The 27,818-nt window shown below is 50.5% G+C and overlaps 1 protein-coding gene across 2 annotated transcripts in view; it reads left to right on the top strand.

Annotated features, from left to right (window-relative positions):
• ZBTB7C (zinc finger and BTB domain containing 7C) overlaps positions 1-27,818 on the top strand; it is a 105,047-nt gene that overhangs the window by 35,209 nt on the left and 42,020 nt on the right. Inside the window, exon 1 of one of the 2 annotated variants that reach the window (XM_026006038.2) lies at positions 17,868-18,109. The exons of the other annotated variant lie outside the window; for it this stretch is intronic. Coding sequence (XP_025861823.1) covers positions 18,096-18,109 — 14 coding nt within the window. The 5' untranslated portion in view covers positions 17,868-18,095. Of the gene's footprint in view, positions 1-17,867; positions 18,110-27,818 lie in introns of those variants that run through there. 2 annotated transcript variants of the gene reach the window in all.

Genomic DNA, 27,818 nt, shown 5'->3' with positions numbered 1-27,818 from the left:
AGAGGGACGCCTGGGTGGCGCAGTGGTTGAGTGTCTGCCTTCAGTTCAGGGCATGATCCTGGGTCCCGGGATGGAGTCCTGCATCGGGCTCCCTGCAGGGAGCCTGCTTCTCCCTCTGCCTGTGTCTCTGCCTCTCTCTCTTTGTCTCATGAATAAATAAATAGAATCTTTTAAAATTTTTTATAAAAGATGAGACAACATATTTCAGATTTATTTTTCTTTGGAGATCACTAGATGCCCCTTCCTAAAACCGCTCCTTGGAGGGGTGTTATTATTTACAAGCTAGGGCCTGTTTGCCAATTAATATAGCATTTTAGGGCAGCCCAGGTGGTTCAGCAGTTTAGCACCACCTTCAGCCCAGGGCCTGATCCTGGAGACCTGGGATGGAGTCCCACGTCGGGCTCCCTGCATGGAGCCTGCTTCTCCCTCTGCCTGTGTCTCTGCCTTTCTCACTCTCTCTTTGTGTCTCTCATGAATAAATAAATAAAATCTTTAAAAAAAATAATATAGCATTTTATAGGCACTCAGTATTCCTGGGAGCAGTCCCATGCAAAGGATAGCTGTTGTTTATCCCATTTTATCAATAAGGTAACTTAGGCAGAGTGTAATCAGACTTTTTTGGATGCCAATGAGAGAAAACCCCAATCAAACTGGCTTAAGGGAAACAATATGTACTGGCTATGTAATGCCCCTCATCCAGACCCACCAAACTCAGGATGCAGGTTTCTTTGTCTCCTGCCTTTGCTTTCCACATGGATTGGATTGGCTTGGCTTAATTCTCAAGTCTGCCAGGAGGCAAGAAGGTAGCAGCAGGGAGAGCTCACGCTCTCTTCAGTTCAAGCCCAGTAGGAAAAAAGAGAGCATCTCTTTGTGCCTGTGAAAGACCAAGCCTGAAGGATTAGTTTTGGTGGTGCTGATTGGCAGTCTTAAATCAAATGCCAGTCCCTGGACCCAACCCTGTAGCCAGAGCATGGACCTCACTGATTGGCTCATGCCCAGTCACATGCTTCACCTTGGAACCAGTTATGGGGTCTGTTCACACCACGTGGTCCAGAGTGGGGGCCAAGAATGCACAAGGGAAAATCAGAAGCTGTGGCTAAAAACGGTGGGATGGATTCTGGGAAGCCAAAGCACAAGCCTTGGGACAGAAGGTGCACTGGTGATAAAGCCAGAGCAGGAAACAGACATAGCAAGTCATTTGGTCCTTCCCCCAAGTCCCACAGGGGTCTGGGACACAGTGGAAGAAAAAGCATCCCAGCTATGGCTAGAGCCAGCTGTTGGCTCCGTTTAGTACCCCTCTTCTAAGCAGATTCTTCTGGAGTGTCATAACAATAAACAAGTAACAGAAAAAGGTATTCTGGAAACCGAAGATAGCCCGGTAGTGTGAAATTACGAAGATATTAAGGTGAATGTTGAGTCCTTCTACCATCCTGTGACTTGACCCATAAATGCTGCCTATGTTGTCTCTCACCTAAAATGTATCTTGTCCATCTCTGCCTGGATAAATACCATTCAGTGGTCAAGTCCATACTCAGAATGGATTGCTCTCTCCCATGGTCTTCTTTTGTACTCTTTTTGGTACTCTAGCCTGTCACAGACTTTGAGTTGGCCAGTGGTTTGTGGGGTTTGTTTATGCCAATAGATTTTTATCTTATCTACTAACTCAGCTCAATTGGTAGTGATTTTCAGACAAGGGATTCTGAGGCTTGCCAAAAGACTGCTGTGATCGATTAGTGATGCCTGCTGAGATAGGTAACTTTGTATTAGTTAAGACACTTTAGGTTGCAAGTAAAGGAAACCAACTCAAGGTAGCTTAAGACAAAAATACCATTTGTTATAAGGATACAGGGGCAGATTACAGGTCTTAAACCCTATAGGAAAACACTACACAGGACTCCATGAGACACTGGAACCAGGAAAGCCATTGGCAACCAATTACTTCCTCAGTATTTGTCTTCCTGGGGCCATGTGCAGTCTCATCTTGGCTTCTGTCCATACAACTGATTAATCCTTTCATCACTACCGATTATCTATCTTTGGTTTTCCTTGCACATGGTAGAAGAGGGCCATACAAGATCCTTATTTATATGGCCATCAGGTCCAACCATGTGTAGAGAAAGTCTGTAGTCTGTAGGCTAGCCTAGCCTAAGTCAGTTATCTACCTATGATCCAGTCAACAATGGTGAGAGAACAAGATTCCATAGTAAGGAGAACCTTATGAGGTGAGAGAGGAGCCAGATTTCAGGAACAGAGGGTCATTTAGGGCTGGACAGACATTCCCAAAGGAGGCTCCTTTCTATTTATTCTGTGTATTTGCTGACCACACCTCAATAGTAGTGATGGAGGCCATAGTGGTAGTGGTTGTAGGGAGAATGGTATCAATAGTGACGGGGACAAAGATGTAGAAATCAATACAACTCAGCCTTTCCTCGAGGGACTAGCAACCTTGGAATTCCATGTCTGGAAAATGACTTAAACTCCACACCAACTCTGATGACTGCCAAAAACAGATCCTGGGTGCAGGATCACTGTGTCGAGTTGGCTCACCACATCCCCTTGCCCTCTCCCCACCCATTTCTCTCAACCTCCGCATAAGATGGCACAACATTTCGTGATCATGTCAAGATTCAGACTTTTTAAAAAGATTTTATTTATTTATTCATGAGACACACAGAGAGAGGCAGAGATGCAGGCAGAGGGAGAAGCAGGCTCCCTTCAGGGAGCCCAATGTGGGACTCGATCTCAGGACCTCAGGATCACCCCCTGAGCCAAAGGCAGACACTTAACCACTGAGCCACCAGGCATCCCCAAGATTCAGCCTTTGACCTCAGATTGAAGCATCCTGTCCACTGTCCTTTCCCTACTGACCCCCATCCCTGATGACTAGAGCAGTGACTTCAGCCCCCAAACAACATGATATCCAGCCAGCCCCTGCCTTCCCTCTACTCCATCTCCCTGTCACGTGTTGTCAAATCCTGATGGTTATTTTAAAAGAGGAGAAAGAAGGAAGGATAAAGTCATGCCAGTGCCCAAGAAGCAATCTGCAGCCATGCTGATGTCATCGGAAGACCCATTTTCTTTCTTTGTAAGTACCCTGTCCAGAAAGTGCATTTGCAGTCAGAGAATTTAGCATTTCAGAGCTTTTATATGAAGTGACAGCTCAGCTAGTGACCTGTCTTTAAGGGATCAGTCCTGTGATTCAGTTTCCTCTCTTTGGTTCCTGTCTGCTTTCACATACTCTCTGAAGAAACCCAAATGTTTTCTCCTGTTTTTTAGTTTTCTAATCAGATGTTCACACTTGGCAGATTTTCCTTTTTCTGTTTCCTGCTGAAAGAAGGTAACAGTGTTTACCTGCCTGAATTAAAAGGGACTTCTGTAAGAGGGATGGGAGAGCATTCATGGAACCAGGGATCTGAACCCCCAATAAAGGCAGAGCTGCAAGTGTCAGGAGAGTGTAACAGAAGTTTCTAGGAAAAGGGCAGTTCGAGGAGAGCTTGGGTTACTGCCTTGATTGCAGCCCACCTCTCTGATTGAAATACGGCTTTTATGCATTGGCAGATTCTACGTAGGGGTTACCAGCTGTTTGTCAGCTTACAGGCCATAGGCTTTCCTCCATCTGGATACTCAGGGGGAAGCAAGGGTAGGAGACAGCCATATGTCCCTCAGCTGTGGCTGCAGGAGGACAGCTCTGCAAGACCCATTCATTCATTCACCTGATAATCAGATATTGAGAGCCCGATGGGTAGACCTTGCCCCAGAGCTCTCCTTGAAGCTTACACTCAGGAAGCCTGCGTGTAAGCTCTCTTGACTCTCTTGACTCACCACCAGACATCTGGCTTGAAGAAGAGTGCAGGTCTATAATTGGCTTTGCTTTTGCAGACCTCTGCTCCATCTCTGTGTAAAATGGCAACACCACTGCCTACTATGGAACTGCCTCAATGTGACCCTGTGAATTCCAGGACTCCTTATATTTGTCCAGATGCAAGAATGCCTGATTCTGACACACAGCATTTTGAGAGTGTTGAGATCATCAGCTACATTGCTTAGCCAGCCCAAGTTAAATTATGGTTGCTACTAGGAAGGAACAGAGGGGAGATTTTTGCACCAAATTTACCTGCCCCAGAGTGAGAAGAATAACCTAGAAATGGCCTCACCAGGTTGAAAAGTGCTGTGAAGTGTGGTTGGAAATACAATTACTGCCTCTCAGGTAGGGCAGCTAATGTACGGGCATGGTTGGATGCTGCTTTTCATCACCTTGACTGCTGTTTCCCCAGAGCTGTATCCAGGTGGAACCATTCTGCTCCGTGCTCCCTTTTTCGTTTCAAAGTGTTCAATTTTAATGAAACAGATATGAGGTCAGGGAGCAGAAGTCACTTAAGAAGTAACTGCATATGCAAACCAGTGTGTAACTTGCTGCAATTGAAAATGCAGTAAAACCTTGATTAAGTGCACCCCAAGTAACCAGAACTCTCAATTAACTAGGATTTATTTCTCAGAATTCTGCTTTTAGGGGGGAAAAGCATATGATAACCGGGGGGGGGGGGAATCTCATCTGAGGAATTTTTTATTAGACATCCTCCAAAGTCTGCCTAGACTCCATCTGCCTTCTCCCTAATATCCCCTTTCCTCCTTTGCCTCCATTTAGAAGCCTGTGCAATGAAAATTCATTCAGAGGGATGACCCTAAAATGTATAAGGTCAGTTCAGCTCCCTCTTTCAGCAGATAAGGACCCTGAGACCCAGAAGGTGGAGTGCCCTACCCAGCTGGTGGTTGCCAGCAGTGAAGTCTCTTCAGTACTAGTCAAGTGCTGTAACTGTGACAGGCCACTACCCTCAGCATTAGCTGCCTAATCTTGGTGGCCACCAAAAGGTCTACACATGAAGTAAAAGCATGAGGGGAAAATGAGAGGGGCCCAGACATGTGATAGCATCATTATCAGGCAGCCACGACCGTATCGCCCATTGGGTCTGGAACGTCTGACTTCAGGATGGCAGTTGAACATCAGCTAAAACAGTGCAGTGGCCATTTAAGTTAACTGTACTTTGGATTTGTATTAGAATCAGCAAGAAGCCAATGAAATTTAAAAATCCTTGAAAAAAGAACTTTAAAAAACTGGGCACAGTGTGACATTGCCTCCCACTGAACACTCCTGATTTCCCTGGGCAGTGTGTTGCTTCCTCTTCTGGGAACTCTCATGTTTATATTCAAAAGAATCCCTATCCCTGTTTTTCCTCCTAGCTGCTGTTGGACAAGCCTCAGGATAGGCAGTCACTTCTTGTAGCACCATTGGAAGGCACCAGGAGAACCGCCTTCTCCCTACCTTGGCCCTAAATCTTCACTTTTCTGTGATCAGCCTTAAATTCTACTTGGTGTCAATCAGGGGCGACTTTTTGGATTTGAGGGGATCTGGGCCAGTCCTGGGCCCATTTGTCCTCAGATTCATTTCTTCCCTGCTCCGCTCTGCCTCCGAGGCCCTGACCTTCTAGCTCCATTGCCTGGGCTCCTTTGCCAGTGGGCTTCTGGCTGGGTTTGGCCTACGGGAAACTCTAGCTCAGGGCAGAAGAGCAGGAGGAAGGAAGAAACCAGGTATCCCTTCCTCTCCCCTAAACCCAGTGGCCTCTCCACCATGCCTTTGTCTTCTTTGTGGCTCCAGATCTTCCCAGATACCCCACCATAGTTCTGGCCCTGAAATCTGCTGCACTCTACTAACACTCTTTCCCCTCTGGATATTCTAGCAGCCTCCAGCCCTTGTTAATGATGAGTTTCCTCACATTGAATTCTCTGTTGAATTACCTGGTCTTGACTGGTCCCTGACCAATACAAGCTCCCTATATTAAAACGCAACTCTCGTACACCTCAAACCTCAATATTCAGTGGAGACCAGCTGTATTTCATGGGCTTCTCCCAATTAGCAAAAAACTTGACCCCATCAGCTTTTATTACTTGATCAGAGTCTGTAATCAATCAACCCCAAAAAACAGTCAAAAACAAGGTTAGCATAAAGGCATATGCTAAAGGTATATGAATACCTTAAATGTCTTATTTTAACTTAGAATATTTGAATGTATATCTCTTCGCCAACCTTTTGGAGTCAGTCAAGGTTTTTATTTGGTTATGGGTCTAGTGGTTGGGGTTCTCCACTGTTCTTGCAAAAAAAACATCCCCATAAATAAGACATCTTGTGACATTTCTAGAATAGGTGTATTAAAGTGAAGAACGCAAAGACACAAGCAAAGCCTACCTGAGTGCAAAATCCTTCTAGGTTTCTGGTTTGCTTTCCAATATTTTCTTATCTCATCCACACCTAACCCAACAGCATTTTTGCAATGACTCACCTCTAAGACTATCAATTTAGTTTGCATGAAAACTTGAACTTGCTTTCCTTTTGTAATTCTGTTTCATTGGTTTAAGTTAAATTGTGAAATAAGTATAACAAGCTCAACTGGCACAAACAGGTTTGGGCAGAGCTGCTCCCTGCAAGGCACAGTGCTTGGCTGAAGGGTGCCCAAGTGTCCAGGCTTACCAGAGGGGCCTGGTGAGCCTCTGGCATTCAGAGTGTGGAGGATACTCTGTAGGTTTGCAGTGGGGATGGGAAGCCCTGATTAACACGGCAAGTGCGGTAAGTTGAGGCAGCCTCCTGTACTTTCAGCCAGGGCTCAGTGTCTGGAGATGTGGACCCGCTATGGAGAAACGAGCGCTCAGGCTGATTGGTTGGATGATCCTCTCATTATTGCAATAGCAGCGCATTAATGATTCCCAGAATGCCATCTGCTGCCAAGAATTGTGTGATTGGCATCCACACTCTGCTTGTTTGCCAACGTTTCTTCCTCCCAGGTCCTTATCTCTTCACGGCTTAACCCAGGATTGGAAGAGTTGAGAGGTAAAGGGAGACACTGGCTTCAGTACAAACACTCAGAGCATGGGACTCTGCCAAGTGGCTAAAGGGAGGCCCCTGAGTGGCCCCTCTAAGGTATCACTGGGCACTGATCAACTGCCACCTTTCTCAAAGACGCACAGTAGAAGACGGGGTGGAGTCTCCCTGCACCAGGGTGGCCAAACAGAGACAGCACCGCATACAGAAAGATCATTAGGGTTCTAGAAGCTTGCGAGGTTAGAACTCTGGCCTGGCTATGACCTCTCCTCTCCTCACCCTGGGATCTAGAGCCAGCCACATCCCTCACGGGCTAAGGAGGTTCCTATACTTGCAAAGTGAAGGAGTCAGACCAGGTAGTCGTAAGATTTCCTTCAGGTTTCACGTCTAATGTGTCTGTGAGCTCTAATAAATGATTCCTGCCCTCAAAGTGCATACAGTCTAGAGACAGTACAGTACCCATGAGCTGCCTATAGTCACCGAGCATTTGAAATGTGACTACTCCAAATTAGGAAGCACCCCAAGTATAAAATACTGGATTTCGATGACAGCCACCTCCCTCCAAAAAATATTTAAAAAGAAAAGTAACATGCATAATGATTGATATGTCTCGAAACAATCATATCTTGGACATATTGGGTTAAAATAGATTGTTAAAATGTATTTCTTTTTACCTTTTTTAGGCCACTGCTAGCCTATTTTAAATTGCATATATGGCTTATGATATATGTCTATGGGTAAGTGCAGCTACAGAGCTAAGCTGCATAAAGAGGTAAGGGACACCCAGAGCAGCACTTCCCACAGAAGCTCAGAGAGGAAAGACTGTGGTGGACTGGAGTCCCCCACCAAGGTATGGTGGCAAGGGGGGTAGGCCTCATTCAGGTAACGGAACAGGAAACATCCCTTGGCCACCCTTTCTGGAAGTAAAGGCTTTGGGAGAGGATGGGGGTGAGCGGCAAAGCCTCGAAAGACAGGCCTAGGCCATGCTGAGCATTCCTAGTGCCGGCCTGTCTCTGCTCCCCCGCCCCCCCATGGCTCTTCTTCCATCCTCCACTCCTTTTTCTTTCTTGGTGCCTCTCTCTGGGCATTCTCAGCCAGCTGGGCCCGTCAGGATGAGCAGGATCAGAGCGAGAACTTGGTCCTTCTTTCTGCCTGGCCCACCTGTAAGCCTGGTTCAGCATTGCTCATGGAGCCTGGGATTGCTAGGGAAAGGGGAAAGGACATCCAGAATTCTGTAGATATCATTTCAAGTGCCTTTGAACTCCTTAGGCAAGAACTCCCTTTGGTGGAGATTGGAACCCCAGGATTAGGAGCAGGTAACCAAGCACCAGGAGAAAGCTCCCCTGGTCGCCAGCCAGCCAGCGGGTGGAGCTCCATGGAGCACACGGGTCCTCTCCCCAGAACGGGCAGCCCCATTCATGGTTGGTGCTCAGAGTCAGGACACGGGACTGCCTTGTGCGTGCTGCTGCCTCGCTTTCCCCTCTTATGACCTGACAAAACCTGGAGGCTTATAGGAAAAAGCACAGGCTGTCTCAGGATGTGAGAGTTTCCCCATTACTCTCCATGCCTACGTCCCACCCACGGTGAACCTTCCTAAGGGCCAGCTGTCGGCCCAGAGTAGGAAGGGCTCAGGCTGCCCGCCTCACTGCTCTGCTCACCGGCCACACTCCTACCGCCAGCACCCAGCTCTGAATCCTGGGGCTGCCCTTGACCCTCTTGGGGAGACCAGTGCCTACCTTCCAGAGGTAGGGATGGAGACTCTCAGCCCTGCTGCGCTGGATGCCTCTGGGGAGCTTTAAATCTATACCCGGATCTGGCTCCACCCTCAGAGTCTGATCAATTAGGCTGAGGACCCAAGTAGAAGGGTTGTTTTTTAAGCTTTGAAGGGTAGAAAACAAGTATTTAGGTTGAGGACAAAACTATCTCCTTGCTACTTACTCAGAGTGTGCCCTTGAACTAGCAGCATGGGCATCCCACAGAAGCTGATTCGAAATGCAGACTCAGGCTCCTCCCCAGGCCTTTTTTTTTTTTTTAAAGGTTTTATTTGAGAGAGAGAGAGAGCATAAGCAGGGGCAGTGGCAGGCAGAGAAACAGGGAGAAGCAGGTTCGATCCCAGGACCCCGGGATCATGACCTAGGCCAAAGGGACACCCTTAACTGACTGAACCACCCAGGCCCTTTGAATCACAATCCGCATTTGAGTGATCCTGCAGTGGTCAGTGTACACAGTGCAGCACCTCGAGGATGGAGCATGGCTCCCAGATACTTCAGAATCACCTGCAGAGTTGGGGAAATGACAAACCCAGGACCCCGCTTTCTGAACCTGACCCTTAAGTCTGGGTGGGGCACAGGAATCCTTACTGGAGCAGTGACCCAGATTGTCCTCATTAATTGAAATAATAGGTGTGGGGCATTGCATCTTTTCAGGGCCCTTGTCTTCCCTCTGGGACTAGTAGCCCATGTCCAGAAACAGTACACATGCACCACTGCCAGGTGACTTGTTATCCAGCCCATCACTCTTGCATCCAGATATCATCCGTGGCTCCCCGTGGCCTCTCAGATTCGGCCAGATGCCTTAGGCTGGCATTGCAGAAGCTCCGTGACTTGACAACCACCCCCCAACCCACTGTCAGGTTTACACCTATAGTTTCTTTCTATCCACCCATCACACTGGCCAAAATGGAGCCACTTGATAGGCTGAGACACCTTTCGTTCACATTTTCATTCCTTTTGTTCATACAGGTTTGATTTTTTCTTGTTTTTGGTAGACCATCTGCCCAGCCCCTTCTCAGCTGAAAGCTGATCTGTCCCTAAATGTCATCCATCCTTCAAGGCAAGTCTCTGTGACAGCTCAACCCAGGGCAACGTGTCCTTCCTCCAAGCTCCTGCAGGGCTGACATACTTACGATGGTATCATTCCCTTGGTGGATCCCAAGGCCACCGGAACCTATGGAGGGCTTGCTTATCTGGGGGCACATGTTCCTCCTCTCTGGTTCCACTTGGGAGACTGAATGAAAGCCCAGACCAAACCTTTATGCCTTTACTGTGACCACTGGCCCCTTCCCAAATCCGTGTAGTCCTGGAGCCTGTTGCTGGCCTGGATTGCATTTCACCAAAGGTGGATGTTCAGAGTAAAACTTTGATAAGGAGGGTGTTAGTGCTGCTGCCGATCCTCTGTATGCACCTGTCTATGTAAATCTGCTGCTTTGGGTCTTTTTGAAAAGTAAATGGTAACTTTAAAGAAGAGGAAGGAATGAAGTAGAATAAGGCAAAAAGGCAAAAGCATTTCACTGGGAAATAAGAAAAAATGGGGAAAATACCTTCTCTGGGATCTAATTGGCCAGTGGTCCCAAGTCTTGTATTAGCAAGCACTGGACAGCAGCAGCTCCTGAGCGGCTCCGAGGAGGGAGCCCAGCTCTCAGAGGGGACTCAGCTCTAACCACTTTGAATCAAATCTGGTGGTGGGAGAGTAACAAAAATAAGAACATAGCCTATTTTTTAAACAAATACATCCTTCTGGAAAGGGGTCCTTAAATCCCTCAATACTTAACCAGCAAGAATCATTTTGAGGAGGAGGGCAGTGGGAGAGGGAGAGAGAATCTGAAGCAGGCCCCATGCCCAGCACAGATGCCAATACAGGACTTGATCTCAAGACCCTGAGATCATGACCTGAGCTGAAATCAGGGGTTGGATGCCCAACCAACTGAGCCACCTAGACCGCCCCAAGATATTTTAAGGTTACACTACATTCAACTTGCCTTCTGGTAGGAAACCCAGTGTCCTCCACTGGTACTTTCGCACATCTTGCCTTTGTTCATAGAACTCGGATGTCCACTTTTTGGGGGGCCCTCTCAGTGCCTCATCCAGGCCTAAGGAGGATAGTGGGTTCTTGATAGCCAATAACCAGGCCTGAGAAGCCAGCACCAGAAGACTCAGGGGTGGCTCCAAGCACCTCCCAGGCAAGTCACTCAGTATTTCTGACCCTTAGTGTTTGCATCGGGAAAGTAGGGATAATTGAAGCTACTTTTCAGAATAGCTGGAAGGGAGTTACTGAGAAAATATATGTCAACCCTTTAGCACAGTGCCTGACATAGTACTTAACAAATGGGACCTGTCATTATTATTATTGTTATTTGCATAATGAGGATAATAATACCCCCTCCAACACAGAATTGGATTAAATTACATGGGAAGTATTAGAGTGTGTGCCAAGTTTGCACCCTGTTGCACGTCATATATTCATTCATTTAACAAATAGCGCTAAGCGTGCTCAGGCTGCTGTAGGAAGATCAAGGATGCACCAATGGGCCCTCAGAATCCAATAAGGCAGGGATCCCTGGGTGGCGCAGTGGTTTAGCGCCTGCCTTTGGCCCAGGGCGCGATCCTGGAATCCCGGGATCGAGTCCCACGTCGGGCTCCCGGTGCATGGAGCCTGCTTCTCCCTCTGCCTGCGTCTCTGCCTCTCTCTCTCTCTCTCACTGTGTGCCTATCATAAATAAATTAAGAAAAAAAAAAAAAAGAATCCAATAAGGCAGGTAAAAGGGTGTTTGTTGGTATCTTCACAGCGGCAAATAGGGAAGGAGGTCTTCAGGCTGCACAGCAGAGCACTCTTCACCGATCCACATGGACCCTGAGAGCCCGGACTCTGGAGGGTGACAGGGCATCCCAAGCAACGGGAGAGCTAATGTGAGCAGCAGGACCATGCACGGGTGTCAGGGAATAGGAAGTGGTACAGACTAATGAAACACTGGGTGTGGCCCCCTGGGACTGCAAATAGGAACGCCTGCTCGGAAGACTGGTTTCAACTGCATCACCCAGCTTGATGACCTTGAGTATGTTTCTTAAGCTCTCTGGGGCTCCATATCCTGTCTATACAATGAGGAGGTAATAGTATCTACCTCACGAGGTTGTTCAGAGCACAGCCTAAGAGCTCCATGAGCACTTGCCATGGCTATTAGGTGGGGACAGCAGTGAGACAAAGGAAAACCCAGGAAGCAGGCGAGGGCAAAATGAATGCCAGGTTAAGGAATGTCCTTCACGCCATGGGTGAAGTACTAAGTACCAAGTATCCATAGTTGGTACAAAGTACCAATCACCCATTGAAGGTGACTGAGCTAGAGAATGACACGATCCAAGTTGTTTGCCAAGAAGGTGACTTGGCCAGCAATGTTCAGGGACTAGTACAGGGAAAGAAGAAAGGCAGCCCTGCTGCCCATCCTTCCCCTAGGACAACTGGGAGTGAGTTGCCTGGAACAAGCACTCACCTATCAGTGGCCTGGCCTCTGATGACCTCTGGCCTCTGATGACCTCCCATCAGGAGGGATCTCCATGAAGGAGGCATTCTGGAGAAGGAGCTGGAGCCCCTCAGAGGCCTCCCACCAGGCCAGAGTCACTGAACCTGCCATGGACACAGCTGGGGCCCCTGGCCAGAGAAGGGAGGAGTCTGCAAAGACCCCAGACATCCAGAAGAGGTCCCAGACTCCATCCATGGCCAACATTCCTTACAGTGAGTCCAAAGCCCAATTCAGCGAGGTGAAGACTCAGTTTCCCCTGAAAAGATTTACCAGTGGATCCTAAGACTAGCTAATGCTCACTGAGCATGTTCTAGAAGCCAGGCACTATACTCACATTATCGACTCTTTTGTTTTCTTGTTTTATTTTTAAACAGGAATTAGCTTAGGAGGTAGCAAGAGAGGTATCAGTCTCTTTTTATTAATGTGATTTTTTTTTTTTACTTTCCAAATGTTATTCATTAACACATATACATTTTTTTAAAAGATTTTGTTTATTTTAGAGAGAGCATGATTAGGAGGAGGGGCAGAGGGGGAGAGAGAGACAGAGAGTATGAGAGAGAGAATCTGAAGTAGACTCCATGCTGAGCATGGAGCCCAATGCAGGGCTTGATCCCAGGACCCGGAGATAATGACCTGAGCCAAAATCAAGAGTCAGACACTTAACAGACTGAGCCACCCGGACACCCCAAATGTGTTTAAATTTTAAAATTAAATATATATGTACTGATAAAAAATAAAATTCTGTATTTAACAAGGTAGCATCATTTAGTGAAGGGAACATGGAGTTTAGAACCTGACCTGCAGTCATATCCTAAGTCTTGCACAAAGTAGCTGGAAAAAGGATGACGTGATGCCATCCCTGTCCTGTTGGGATGACGGCGCATAGCAAGTAGCTTTCCTGCCCTGCCCTCCAGTATGAGCTTACACTCTTGCCTGTTCTCTTCCTTCCCTGTTGGGGGACCTACCCCCTGAGACATTTAGGTCTGGCTACACTGTTTTAGTGAGCGCCAAGTGTCACTTCTTCCTAATGACACTGTTTTATTATCTGGCAACCTGTGACAAACCCTATGCCCCCCTCCACCAACCCCTTAACCTTTCTGAAAGATATGTGGTCTGCAGATCCCATGTATTGCATCCAGACCAAAGCTGCCCTCGGCACTTACAGCCAGGTACAGCCTCTGCCTCTGCTGTCCTCTGTCAGAAACTTTAGAGTCTACCCTAGCCTTTGCTGCTTTGCCAGCCTTGTCAAAATAAACGGGGACATGCAGGCCAGAGCCCCGATATACGACATCTCATCAGCTTGTCCATGATCCTCTCTGGAATCAAGCAGGGTACATGGACCCCTGTTGAAGCATGAGACAATTGCGTCTCTTTGCAGCGATTCTAGAAACTACTAACGATAAGTTCACCAAGCTTACCAACTCTTTCAATCCTCACAACAACCTTAGGAGGGAGGCACTGTTAACCTCCCCCACTTGACAGATGAGAACACTAAAGTGCAGGGAGGTTAGATCCCTTACTCAGTCACAGCTAATACATAGTAGAACGGGAATGCAAACTGGGGTCGAGAGGCTGCGTTCTTACACCCTCTACTCCTTACCGGTTCACATTTGTTCAGGCCGTACAAAACCCCATCCACGGTGAACCTGTGACAGACTGCTCTGGTGAGGAAAATTCTATGGGGGGAGGTAGTGACGAGCCCCCTCAGGCTTGCATCTCATGTCGGGTGGGGAAATGGGTCTCTTCTTTCCCTCCCCCTCCTCCTCCTCTCTCCAGCACATTCCCATTCCTTCTACAAAGCCTGCTCTTGGGAAAAGAGCCCAAGGCCTATGGGCCTTGGAAGCAAGGACTGTGTCTTCTCACCTTTCCATCCTCCATAAGGCCCAGAAGAGGCCCAGACACAAGCTAGACTCTCGAATTCAACGGAGCTGATTTGAATGAACTCATTCATTCTAAGAGGTAAATGACTGATAAGATTTTAATGACACCACTCCCGGGGATGGGCATTTTAATACGGGCTAAAGTCCAAGTTTGGCTTGCTCCAAAGGAGGGAAGCTTTTGATTGTAGGATTATGGGCATTGGTCAGCCAAGGAGGCCTGGGGGTAAGTAGGAGAAGGGTCAGGGTGAGCAAGGCTCTTCCTGGCTCTTGATACCCTACCCCATGCAAGCAGCCTGTGCCTGTTACTGCCTGTGCCCTGCAGGTGCTAAAAACTAGGTCCTTTAGAACCCAGGAAGCAACGGGAGGCCTCAGCCCTGGCCCAGAGAGCCCGAGAAGCCTGTCTTGGTCGTGCGGGGTCAGAATCTGTATAAGCACAAGCCGAGGCCTGGGGCTGGGCCGGAGTAGCTGAACCTTCCCTGGCTCGCAGCGCGCAGGGGTCTCCAGGTGTGGCCCAAACACCCCCACTGGAGTCAGCCCTGCGGGACCGAGGAACAGCAAGGGAAGGCTGGCCAGGACCCCAGGGGTCACCTGCCACCACTCCTAAGAGCTTACCCCAAAGCCAAAGATGGAATAGGTCCTAATATGGCAGTTGAGTCCCCTGCCTCCTGATGGCTGGGCCTCTGCGGGGCTCAGGTCTCCCCAGGCTCCCGGCACCACTCTCCTTAGCCGCCAAGGGGCTGGGGGCACATGCCACCCTCTGCAGTGGGACATCCACCCACCCAGGGGTCATGGGCACAGTAAGCCTCATGCCCACAGAAGCTTCTAAGGATTCTCAGGGGTAGTGGCTTTCTGCAGGCACTTGGCAGCAAGGAGGTTAAAGCTGTCCCTGTGACACGCCCCAGACAGACTCTCGCTGTATTTCAGGGTCTGTTTCTGCCAACATCATGCAGCGTTCCCCTGTGGGGATTTAGGGCACGTTCGGCTCCTCATCCCAGGCCAGGAACAAGGGACAAAGTAGCAGGAAAAGTAAGTTCCGGAAAGCAGTTTCGAAAATAAGGCACCTTATGACCTCATAATCAGAAGGAACAACCAGATTTCCTTACACAGACACCATTTACCATCAGGAGAACTTCTCAACTTTTTTTCTTTTTTCTGGGCTCCGAGACATATTTTGCTGCCTTGGGTGGTAAAACCCTGTGACAACCAATTCTAGGACAGAGATTTCCAGGTCCCGGGTCAAAGGCTACATTTTGTACAGCAGCCTTCCCTTCCCTCTCTCTGGTTCCCCGCGTGCCCTCGGGCGGAGAGGGAACCTGGTTAGGTCCTCTGACTGCCTGTCTGAGGAGGGCGTGGTGGCTGGAGCACCGGAGGAGTGGGGAAGAAGTAGGAGGAGACAGGAAGATTGAGAGGAAAGAAAACTGATCTGAGGCTGAGGTGCTCACAGATTTTCAATTTGGAGTCAGTAACAGACCCTCAGGATATTGGTTCTGGAGAGGCGCTTGGAAATCAATCACACAGAGCCAGGTTTTTCAAACTGTAGGTGGCACCCCACCTACAGGTGACGTGATCCACAATGTGCTCACATCCAGGCACTGTTGTGGGAGACGTTCACCTGTAGCCTCACCTGCGCTGGATGGATCAGACCCTACGTCTGGCCCCAGGCACTCCCACACTGTTCCCCCATGTGAGATTTGGTGAGTCGGAGTCTTCTCCACACAAGGGGTACAAGGGCATGGCACATAATTATGTGAAAAGTTTGCTTTGGGGGACTGTTTTAATTCCAACTCATTTGGAATGTCCCAGGGCCCCAAACCATTGTGAGGCTCCGAAGGGTGGGTACTGGCTTTCTTCCCCTGGCATCCCCAGGTGTATAGACCAGCACCGTCTTATAGAAACATCACACATTTACAAATTTCATAATGGTCACATTGAAAAAAGAAAAAGAAATAGGGGTTATTAATCTTAGTGATCTATTTTATTGAACCCAGCATATCCAAAATATAATTATTTCAACATGTAATTCATATAAAAATCACTAATGGTCCATTTCACTTTTATCAATACCAAGTCTTCAAAATCGGCATTTATCTTGTACCCACAGCACATCTTCATCTGTACAATTCCATGTGTCCGTAGCCATGTATGCATGGCTGGCAGCTTCCAGGTCAGACAGCTCAGAGACAGAGTTGCACAGAGGAGGAGCCCAGAACATTTTGCTGAGCTGAACCTGACGCCAGACACCTGCTAACCTGCAGGCAGGATGCTGAGATTGAGAATAGGAACTGAGGGAAGAAAATGGGAGAAAGCCCCGATGGGGAGTTGGAAAGAAGTCCCTTAGAAAGAGCAACATCCCAGCCCGTAGACCGGCCGCAGAACTGCCTCCCTTACACAGCTACATCACATGTGTTTGCTGGCCATGGCCTGGTGACTGCCAGAGGCATCGAGAATCAGAAAACCAGAGTCAGAAGTGTAGACTCAATGTCCCAGCGCTGTGTGCTTGTGGGACCAGTCTGGGGACTGAGAACCATGCTGAGTGTTCCCAGAAGTGAGGCTGGGCATGCACCGGGGACAACCAGCTGGCCCCTGAGATCTCCTTTTCATGGCATGTGGGGTTTCTACTGCCCCTCTAGAGTATTTGCATCAAAAAGAACCATAATGTTAGCTTTTGTTGTTTGTGCACTTCAAGGAATTTCCTCTAAGTGAGAGGAGGAGCTATGGGGTGTATCTGCAGAGGGCCAGTGCCTGGGGCAAACTAGAATCCCGCTGGCCACACTGGTGCTCTGTGTGCTCAAGAACAGAAGGACCACCTGCTTGGGGGAAGGGCAGTAGCCTGGAGCCCCATTAGCCTGGCAGCTGTGTCACTAAGATAAACAGATGAACCCTGAATCGTTGGGGGCACATGCCCCCTTCCCAGCCCTGATTCTGGAAGGTGTAGGAATGTGAGAGGAGGTCCAGGGTGTCACGGGATCTGTCATAGGAGGGCAAGCCATCAGCACAGGAGTGGTGAAAGGCTGATTGTTGTCTATCTGTAGAGACAGGAAGGAGAGCGAGCCACCGTGGGCCAGGGGGAAGGGAGGCGCCTGGGACGGGACCGGACACTGGACGGGGCAGGGGGCTTGTGGCTTCAAGTCTTCCAGGGCAGCTGGCTGTCCAGGACCTCTGGGCTTCGGGCCTCTCGGCTCCCCAAGGGGCCACTTCCTCTTAGGCGGCTCCAAGCCTCCCTTCAGCCCCGTCCAGCAGGCTCGGCCACTTCTTTCTGCAGCCCCCTTATTCCCAGTAAGCATGTTTATCCTCAGAGCCTGTTTATTTGAGCTCGGGGCTGCCTTGACCATCCCCGCCGTGTGCTCCCCAGGGACAGCGGCGCGTCCCCTGTGTCCAGCTCCCCCGGAGGCTGCAGCAATGCCGCTGGGACGTTGCACAGAGGATGAGTGCGCTAAAGAAGGCATGGATCCAAGTGGGAAAAGACATGGGAGGGAGCCAGGAGCTTGTCCGGGCTCCCTGACGGGGAGAGGTTGGCAGCCGGTCTCCGAAGAGCATGAGCTTCGTGGCTGCCCATGTGAGCATGTGCCCCCGGACCCCAAGCGTGAGCTGTGGCCTTGTGGGTGTGGAGGTTGGCTGTCTGCAGTTGTGACAGGGACTGGCCAAGGCCACACGGCCACCTGTGGGTCAGGACAGCTCAGTGCGTGTTCCCTGGCGCCGTGTCAGCCACAGCCTATCGTTACACCTCCGGCGTCAGGTGCACACATGCCGGGGTGTGGGGATCACTGGCAAGGGCACTTCGGAGCTTAAAGGGATGGCACAGAGATGGTTCCTTCCCTTACAGGTTCAGGGTCAGAGGCGCACAGAGGTGAACTGACTTGCCGAGGCCAGGCCGGGACGGCATGGGGAATGGAGGAAGGACGGTGAACTTGGGACCTCTCCTTGCTCCTTCCCTCTGGATGCTTTAGCTAGAGAACTATCTGCGGCTCTTCCTCCTCTGCCCTCCCAAGTGTCCCTACATGAAGCCCGTGGGCTTTCACTGGGGTCCACGGAGAACCATAAGAGGTCCGAGATGGAAGGGCAAAAGTAAGTACCCAGAGCACTGTTGTTCACAGGTGTCACTGATGACTTTGTGCAGCCAGGGCACCTGAATGTTGAGGTTGGCAGTAGGCTGGCTCAGAAGCCTTTGTCCTCCACATGGGGCTGATCTGATCCAGGCTCTCACCTCGCAGCTGTAGACACACTGAGATATCACTTCAGTTCAAGCGGGGTCCACAGGAGCCGTTAGGTTGTCCGCGGTGCTGGTGAGTGTGTGGTGACACCTCTTCCCTGTGTCCAGAGGAGCAGCAGCGTCGTTAGGATGGGCTTATCGTACGGCTGACCTAAATTTCCATGGCCCTGCTCATGAAGGAGGTAGAAGAGCAAGGAAGGAGCTTGCTAAGCCCTGTAGTCCTTGGGCGCTTGCTCCCCGGCCAGCAGACTAAGCTTTCTTACCAGTGGGGGTGACTTGGCTTGGTCTCTGCTACCACAGACCCTTTCCCCAGACCCCCCTACAAGCCTCCCAGGCAGGAAGTCCTGAGACCACCTCATGCCCTACAAAATGGGATCCCTTGGCACCGTGACAGCCCAAGACAGCTAGCTATCAAGTGGGCTTGAGCCCACCCCTTCTGCCCAGTGAGGGCACTCTGCTGTGAGTATGGGTCCCAGGAGGCTCTGGCTGAGGGGTGAGTGGATCACCTTCTCCGTGAGCCACAGTGGCTCACCAAGGCACAGCCAACATCAGCCCCTACTGAGGGAGGTGACCGAGAGAAGCTGAGGTAGCCAGGAAGGAACAGATTAGGGAATGGTGTGACAAGCACCCCTGATCCTGCTCCGGTTGAACTTGTCTCCTCCAAGGCAGGTGGATGCTGGGTTCATTTTATTCTGACCTCAAGATGCTTTGACCCTTCGAGATGGGATAAGGAGCACTTCCCTTTTCACAGTGGGTAATACTTTTAAAAGCTAGGGGAAAATGTTTTCTTTCATTCATCCACTCCATAAATATCCAGTGCAAGCGGCAGTGTGCTAGACACCACGGAACCTGGAGTGCGGGCGACAGACGAGTCATGACTGACATGTGGTTGAGCCATGAAAACATTACACTAGGTGAGAGAAGCCAGACACGACAGGCCACGTGTTGTGTCTCCATTACATGAAATACTCAGAAAGCAGACTGGTGGTTTCCAGGGCTTGAGGAAGAGGGAGTGGGGAGTAACTGATAAATGGGTACAGGGCTATCTTTTCGGGTGAGTGTTTCAGAACAAGATACAGGTGGTAATTGCACAATATTGTGAGTTGTTCACTTTAAAATGTTGATTTTTACGTGATGTGAATTTCATCACAATTTTTTTAAACCCTCTGTAATTCCTGATAGCCATTACGTGAGTATAGCCTGTGGGTCCCATGCCATAACTTGCTGGGTATAAATGAGGGCCACAATGGAAGTAATAATATTTCTCTGGTTCTTTCTGCCACTCCAGCAGGAGAACACTGGCTTTCCTGCCACTGAGCTTTCACCTGGTCTGGGGCTGCCCTCCCACCCTTGGTGCGGCCTAGGGTGGCCCACAACTGCCCCCTGGGTACCTGCAAACTTGCTCTCCCTGTGCTAGGGCTGCTGCTCCCTGTGGAGTATAGGCATGGGTGTCAGCACCAGAGTCAGGGGTGCCCCGCCACACTGTGTCCTCTCCACGGAGGGGAGACCACCAACTGACCCATCTGTGTGTTGACCTGTAGCATGGGCCCAAGGGGGGCTGTGTTCCCATGTCAGAGTTGTTAGAGACACAGCTTCTTCAGATCTTGTTATGTCACTGCTCCCTTAATGGCTCCTTCCCCAGTGCAGAACCTGGTACGTTATAAGTACTCAGTAATTACTTCTTACATAAGTGAATGGACAAATGAAGGAAGGGATATTGGAATCCTGGGAGATGGGCCAGAGGGCCATTGTAGAGACAAAAGCCAGCTGTACCCAAATCTCCTCTCACCTCTGTGAGGGAACCACCTGAAAATCATTCAGGCCTTCAACTCTCTGTGCCATAGAAGACTCATGTTTGGTAGGCAGCTTGCTCCTTCTAACAACAGATGTTTGGCCCCCTGGTGGCCAGCCCCCCCCCCCCCCCCGGCCCGGTACACCCAGGCAGCTCTAATTCTGGGTGCACACAGCTTATGCTCAGGCTGAAATCCAGCCATGTGAGCTAGGGAAGGCTAAGGGATGGAAACAGCCTTGTGAGGAGTCCTCCCCACCATCTTCTGCTGGCAACCAGGGAGGTAGCCGTGCAGCAGGCAGGGCCCAAGTCCTGGGCATGGAAAGCGCTGGCGCAGAGTCTGGGCACTTACCAAGTGCTCATTAAGTGTTGTTTCTGCCACAGTTAGCTGTTGCGCCCTCAGACATTCATCTCCTGCCACTTTCACACATGCATCTGATGCTAAAGCAGCTAAACAGCCTTCCAGTGTCCTTTATGCATGCCCTGACTGTAGATTCTCTGCTTATTCCTCCATTTATACATCCATCCACCCATGATCCATCCATCATCCATCCATCCACCCATCGTCCATCCATCATCCATCCATCATCCATCCATCATCCATCCGTCATCCATCCATCCATCCATCCACCCATCATCCAGCCAGCCAGCCAGCCATCCATTCTTCCGTTTTAAGCAGCTTCCGTTTTAAGGGCCATGCAGGCCCTGTACTAGGCTCAGTCTACCTGAGTAGAGTGGCTGTGCTCCACACATCCTTCCTCATTCCCTGGTCCTGCGCATGAACTGCACGAGGAGAGGTAGGAGGTTTGGGAAGTATTAGGAGGGTGCCATATCAGTGTCACTGGTGGTACATTTTCAAAGGCCACCCACTTCCTCCTCCTGAATGTCAACCCCACTTACACAAAGAAATTGGCAACAGATTTCCTGTATTGAAATGTTCATGGGCACAAGACCAAGAGGCCTTTGGGGACATTCCAAAGTACCTTTAGAACTTTTTTGACCTTTGACTTTTGATTTGTTCACACCACATTCAGCTGAGGGAGAACTAGCATCCAGCATTCTATGAGGGCATAGGCCTGATGGTTATCTGGCTAATTCAGCCACACTGAATAGTTCATGTCCAAAGCATTTACTTTCAAGTAAGCCTGAAGTCTGAGCATCTGCTTTGTCTCAGTTGACTGACTATTATCTGTTTCCCCTTTAACTCTCTTGGGAACACAGGCTTCAGCAATTGGCTCCCTGGTGACTAGGACACAGATCTTAGGGAGTCCCAGGGGGACAGGGACCCACATCTGCTCATGGTTGCTTTCTAAGAGTATCCAGATATCCAGAAATCCTCCTTATTTAGAGGAGATGGATGCTGGAAACCCAGAGGATGGAGAATTCTCCCAATATTTGTTCTAGAACAAAATTTTTCAAGATAGCTGCTAGCATATGTTCATCGACTGTATTGTTCTTTCCAATGCTCTACCAACAAGTCCAAGTTAAATCAAGGGGGAAGCATCAACTAACAACTAAGTACTAATTTTAACACCCAAGGTGTGTGTGCACAACATCCTCTAACCACTCCTTTCTAGCAGAGGCAGTGGGGACAGTGTGGAGATCTGTGAATATTGTTAAGTGGGGGAGAGGGAAGCATATTACAAGGCAGTTTATAGTATATAATCCCATTTTTAAAATACTTGTCTTCATGGGACACCTGGGTGGCTCAGCGGTTGAGCATCTGCCTTTGGCTCAGGTTGTGATTCCAGAGTTCCGGGATCGAGTCCCACATCGGGCTCCCTGTGGGGAGCCTGCTTCTCCCTCTGCTTATGTCTCTGCCTCTCTGTGTGTCTCTCATAAATGGTAAATATATCTTTAAAAAATACTTGTCTTCATAAAAATATAGATATTGTAAAGTGTGCATGAGGCTGTCCCTGAATAGCCAGGATAGACAGGGATTTTTATTTTCTTCCTTTTGCTTTTCTGTATTTTCTGATTTCTTGAAGCTTCCTCTTTGGTTTAATTAGATTACTGGAAAAGGCCAGCATAGTCAGGCCTCCAGGGGGTGGGAGCATGCAGCGACTGTGTGAGCCTGGGCTCTCATGGCTTCTCAGTGGAACAGGGCATTGTGGGGGCCCCCCAGGTCTGGCCTGCAAGTCCAGAGGGTTCACTGCAGAATCCCATTAGTAGTGGCTGTCCTGAAGCCTCAGTGGGTCCGTGAGAATGCAAGTCCATCAGTAACCTCAACTGGGCCCCGCTGAGCCTGGACCCCCTGCCTGTGCTTCTGCCCGTGAGGTTCCTGCATCTGCTGTGCTTGGAACCTCAGTCCCTTGCAGCAAGCTGTATTTGCCTGAGCATCAACCTCGGCCTAACTCTCAGGAGCAAGGTGCTTGGAAAGCAGGGAGTCTTTGGTGTTAGTGTCTTGGATCTAGAAATACTGTTGGTGGCCCTTCCTCCAAGGGAAGCTCTGTCCCCATCTGCCCTCCTCTGGGCACTGGGGTACTTTCTGGTGTTCTTTCCCAGGCCCTCATCATGTTGACCTTCGTGGTTATTCATGAAGAGCCTGTTGCATGATGAGATTGTGAGTTCCTCACAGGATTGTTGTGAAAAGGAAATCAAGCCGGGATATAGGAGTCTAGCCCGTCACAAAGTACTTGTGACATGGAAGCAACTCGTTAGGTGGGGTCCTGACACCATCACCACCCACCTTGCTTTTCAAGCAGCGCCTAACCCAGGTCTGTCACACAGAGGAAGCTCAGTGGGCACTTGGTGAGGTGGCTTGAACCTGCCTTGGGGAGGAAGATCAGGATGGGTGAGGGGGACAGCGAGGAAGCAAACATCCCCTCAGCACAGAGGTCTGGTGCTGGCACTGCCTTAGGTACACATGCATGGATTATGTGCTCAGTCTGCAGGGGCCGCTCCCCAGAGGCTGGAGCATCTTCAGCCCAAGTTCCTGGTTTCTGCACTTGCTGGAGGACTTAGCCAGCAGAGCCAGTGGGCCCTTTCTATCACTTCTGTTTAGAACACTGTCCCCATTCAGAGGCAGGAAGGAGGAAACCACCTCTGGGAAGAAGCAGAAGGGATTTATCAGCCTTTCCCCGCAGGAGCATCTGAAGCAGGCCCCAGGGTTCTCACTTGTCCCAGGAGCTCCAGGGTAAGCCCTCAGATCCCATCCTGGGCATAGGCAGATGGGAGATGGACCAAATCAGGCCAGCACTACTCTATTACCACTGATCTCAGCCAAGTCCATGGCAGGGGAAGAAGGGCCACGCCTGGGTTTCCTGGAGCCCCAGACTCCAGACGAGTCTCTGGAGGTTTACACACAGGCCTCCTCTCTGGGCTGGCGGTGGCTCTTCCATCCAACTTGTGTCTAGGTGGGTGCTGAGCTAGAAGCCCTTCCACATTGCCACCCCTCCCCCTGCCACTGCCAAACAGGTGCAGCTAAAACCAGAGGGCCCCTCTTGTGCCCTCTGTGTCTTCTGTAGAACAAGGTGGACATTGGGGTGGGCAGACAGTGATAGGTAGGACCCAAGTCTGCCGAGCGGTCTGCCGAGCAGTGCCGTCTGGGGCAGCGCGTGTGTTGATAAAGCTCCAACATGTCTTTCTGAGTACCGATCCCTGCGGTATGTGGGGTAGGAAAAGCAGTACTTGAGAGGATACCAAGGAAGCTGTAAACATCTCTTCTCTCCTCTCATACCTTATGCCGCCTCTGTCTTTGTGCACTTTGATAGATGACCTATTTTTGATACTGGCAAAGATGGGAGTTTAATTAACTAGAGGAGTCAAAGGGTCAAGGCAAACTTTGAGAGGTAAAAAAAAAAAAAAAAAAAAAAGTGCCAGAATATTAATAACTGTGTGACCCAGGCCCAGAACGTCAGTGAATGGGAAAGACCTCAGACCTGGGTTTGCATCCCTCCCATGAGCCAAGTGTCCCTGATCATGCCGTATCCTTCCCTTGTTCCCGGGCTGCAGAGCCATGAGAACATCCTGCAGAAAATGTGCCCATTCTGTTTTCTGCACATCTTTGAGAACAGGCCTGTAGGCTCTCCTTTCTATTGCTAGCAGGTTTGTGAGGGCTGGGAAAACCGGGGCGCTCTGTCCCAGGCTGACTTCTATCTTTGACTCAAGGATATTGTGAAAACCCTCCTCCTTCTGCAAGGAGCCACTAAGCCAGCCTCCAGGGGTGCTGGAGTGTTCTGAGCTTTGAGGCCCAGCCATACGCATGCATTCGAATGACAAACACCCGCTGAGCCCCGCTTTGAGTATCAGGCCCACTGTGGGCCCGGCTAGGGGGCCACCAAGGCAGGGGAGCTCTGAACTCCTGGAGAGAACGTGAACCCCCCACAGCAGGTGGAGCCCGGGGCCTGAGAGGCAGGAACAGGGCCATCCCCCAGGAGCTTGTACGTCCAGTGGGGGTCACAAGAGAGGACCGCTGAGGAGACGGGTAGAAGAACCCCATCTGGGCCCCGGCCCCTGAGCAGAGCAGGAGCCCAAGGCGGGGCCTGAGCCACCTGCGCCAGCCAAGGGCAGGATGGCCTGCAGAGAAAGCGGGTGGGGAAGCAGGGGCGGAGACCAGCTGGCCAGCCGCAGCCGGCCTCAGGGACAGACAGAGACCTGCGGGGTGTTGTTGCGTGGGGCAGGGCGGAGGGAGAGGCCCCTCGCAGGGAGGGGAGGCCTTCCCTCTGCTCCCAGGGAGGGCCTGCTTGAATTCCCTGGCGGCGAGAGCAGCCTGCTGGGAGCCTGCCTGGACCTGCCTGCAGCCCTGTGCCCTGCCCAGCCCCAGGGACCTGTGTCCCATTGTTCCCCGCACCCTGGGCCCAGCCCAGGAGTAGACGGCCGCGCCCCCTGCCCGCGGGCCGCCTCCCACCCGGTGACTCAGGCTGCTGGCTGGGTGGCAGCGGCCCGGCCCGCCCCGCTCAGCGGCCTCGTGTGCTGCCCACTTGTCGGCAGAACCAGTGGTCTTTTCTGTCTCCGCGACCTCAATTGGGGTGGGGTTTTTCTTGGATTAAAAAAAAAAAAGTGGTACCTTGTTACCCCTGTGGGGTGCGGATTATTATAGTGTCTGCTCGCGTGGAGAGACAAGAAAGAACGTGACCTCGGACCAGTCCGGTTTAATTGTGACTTTCGCCGCCCGAGGTCTCCTGGCCACTCTGGCTAGTTCTGAGCCAAGCCAGTTTCCATGGCCAGGCTGGGCCCGGTTTCCATAGCATTTCCTGTCAGGAAGTTCCCCCGCCCAGTGTGTGCTGTTAAATAGGATCCTTTTCATTCCTTTTCCTCTTAAAAACTTCCCTTTCGGGTCATCCTGAAGGGAGAGTGGGGATGTGGCCCTGCAGGGGAAGGTGGTAGTTCTGGAAGGGAGGGTTGGGGCTGGGGCGGGGGTCTGACCCCATCTGCCCGGGGGCTCCTCCTCGGCCCCCCTCCCCCACAGAGGTGGCTCTCCGCGTCCAGGGGGACTTGAGAGGCAGTGGGAAGAGTACCCTCTCCTAAAAATACCTCTTCCTTCTCCGGTCCTAAAAATACATTCACCGCAGGCTTCCCACGGAGACGGAAATTCTACCTTTCAGCCTTCACTTGTGTGCTGGTTGCCTCCAGCCTGGGGACCCACGGGGGGCGGGGGGGACACATGGGGAGCCTGGAGAGGCACAGGGACGAGGGTCCCTGGGGAGGCCCGGGAGGTGGGCCTGGGAAGGCACAGGGATAGGGAAGGGAGAGGTGGCCTGGGAGGCACCTGGGGGAGGGTGGTCTGGGGAGGCACCAGGGGGCTGGTCCTGGCTCCCCCTGCCTGCAGGCTGCTGGCTGCTGGCTGCTGCCCTTGGGGACTGGGGCAAGGCAGGGCCGCAGGGCCCAGAAAGCCGAGCTGGATTTGGGCTCCAGGGGAAAAGGCTACCAGCAGAAACCACGGCCCAGGTCGGGAAGAAGGATGCCAGGTGAGAGGTCAGGGAGGGTGAGCCCCTGGCCCCGGGCTACACGGCTCATATATAACGTCTCACTCAATCTTTGGATCACTTTCATAAGATGAGCATTTCCCCCTCTTTGGGGGTGTTCTTACCCCATTTCACAGAGGAGGGACTTGAAATTCTGAGAGGTGGAGTGTCACCTGATCTCACACAGCTGGAACTGGAAATTGCGGCTTCCTAATTCTAAAGAAATTAAATTCCTCAAGAAGGCATCCATGCTTTCTTTATCCAACCATCCATTCATTTATTTATTGGGAAATATGCATAACATAAATTTCACACGTAAACATATAATACGGTGGTGTTAAATATGTTTAGTTGCCGTGCAGCCATCAGCCCCATCGAGCTCTGGAACTTTTCATCATCCCAGACTGCCCCACTGTCTCCGATAAGCACTGACTCCCCACTCCACCCGCCCCCAGCCCCCGAGAACCACCCTTCTTTCTGGCTCCACCCTTTGACTCTTCTAAGGAGCTCCATGCAGTAGTTGTCTTTTTGTGACTGGCTTTCATCACTCAGCACGATGTCTTCGAGGGTCATTCACATTGTAGCCTGTGTCAGAACCTCTTTTCTTTTCAGGGTGATAAAATTATGCGCCACCCTCTGAGGGACCATACTTTATCCAGCCCTAGCTAGACTTCGGGGTGGTTTCTACCTGTTGGCTATTGTGACTAATGCTGCTGTGAACATGGGTATACAGATACCTGTTCCAGCTCTTGCTTTCGATTCTTTTGGGTGTATATACCCAGAGGTAGAACTGCGGAATCATACGGCCACCCTTTGTTTGATTTTTGAGGAGCCCCCATCACTTTGCTCCACAGCAGCTGCATCATTTTACATTCCAACCAGTGGTGAGCAGGGTTCAGATTTCTCCGCCTCCTCACCAGCACTTGTTATGTTCTGTTTTTCTTATTTTGGGTTTTTTTCTAGGGAGTAGCTGTCCTCATGGGTATTAGGTAGTATCTCGTTGTGGTTTTGATTTGCATTTCTGAAATAATTAGGGATATGGACCATCTTCTCATGTGATCATGGGTCATTCATAATATCTTTGGAGAAATGTCTATTCACATCCGTCCATTTTTGGATTGGGTTGTTTGTGGTTTCATTGTTGGCGGGACATCTATGCTTCTTCACCCAAAATTACAAACAATCGGGAGTTTTTTTCAGAGAATCTAAAGTCATCGTTGATGTTCATAACCAGGGCCCCTGGATGAGCTGCAATGCTCTCCGGATCTGCTGAACAGTTGTGTAAAGTGTGTCTTGTTGCATGTGAAATATCTGAAAATCCATAGCTCTTGTGACATCTTCATTCCTTTATCATGCATGTACCTACTATGTATCAGGCATTGTGCTGCAGGCACAAAGGAATGTGCGCTGGTCCCTGTCCTTGAGGACCTTGGGCCCTGCTGGGCAAAGTAGTTGACACAAAGTGACACATAAACATTTCCTGAATGGGAAGTCTTGGTGTAAAAATGTAATGAGAACTTTGGTGCACGAGGCTGGGCTGACACAGGCTGGGAAAGAGAGGAAACCAGGCTCAGGATGAAGCTAAGGAAAGGATCAGTGTAGAAATATCAGGAAAGGGGAGGGAGGGTTGCAGGGCAGGGGTGGAGGTGGTCTGGCTCTCCAGACACTTCTCATCCAGAGGCTTCCATGATGGCAGGTTTACATCCCCTCCACCCAAAATGCACAGACACCTGTCCCCTCTGATGGCTGCTCTGGACTTCTAGTCTGCCGCAGACTTGTAAGGGGATTCTGGGGTGTGTGGATGCAAAGTGTGACTCAGCAGGAATCTCTGACCTCTTGGTGCTGCTTCAGGGTGGGGGATTTCCCTCC

The sequence above is a fragment of the Vulpes vulpes genome, chromosome 13 (assembly GCF_048418805.1).
Source record: "Vulpes vulpes isolate BD-2025 chromosome 13, VulVul3, whole genome shotgun sequence".
In the NCBI taxonomy this organism is placed as follows: Eukaryota; Metazoa; Chordata; class Mammalia; order Carnivora; family Canidae; genus Vulpes; species Vulpes vulpes.
Note: the sequence above shows the minus strand (reverse complement) of the source record. Positions and strands in the feature narration are given on the sequence as shown.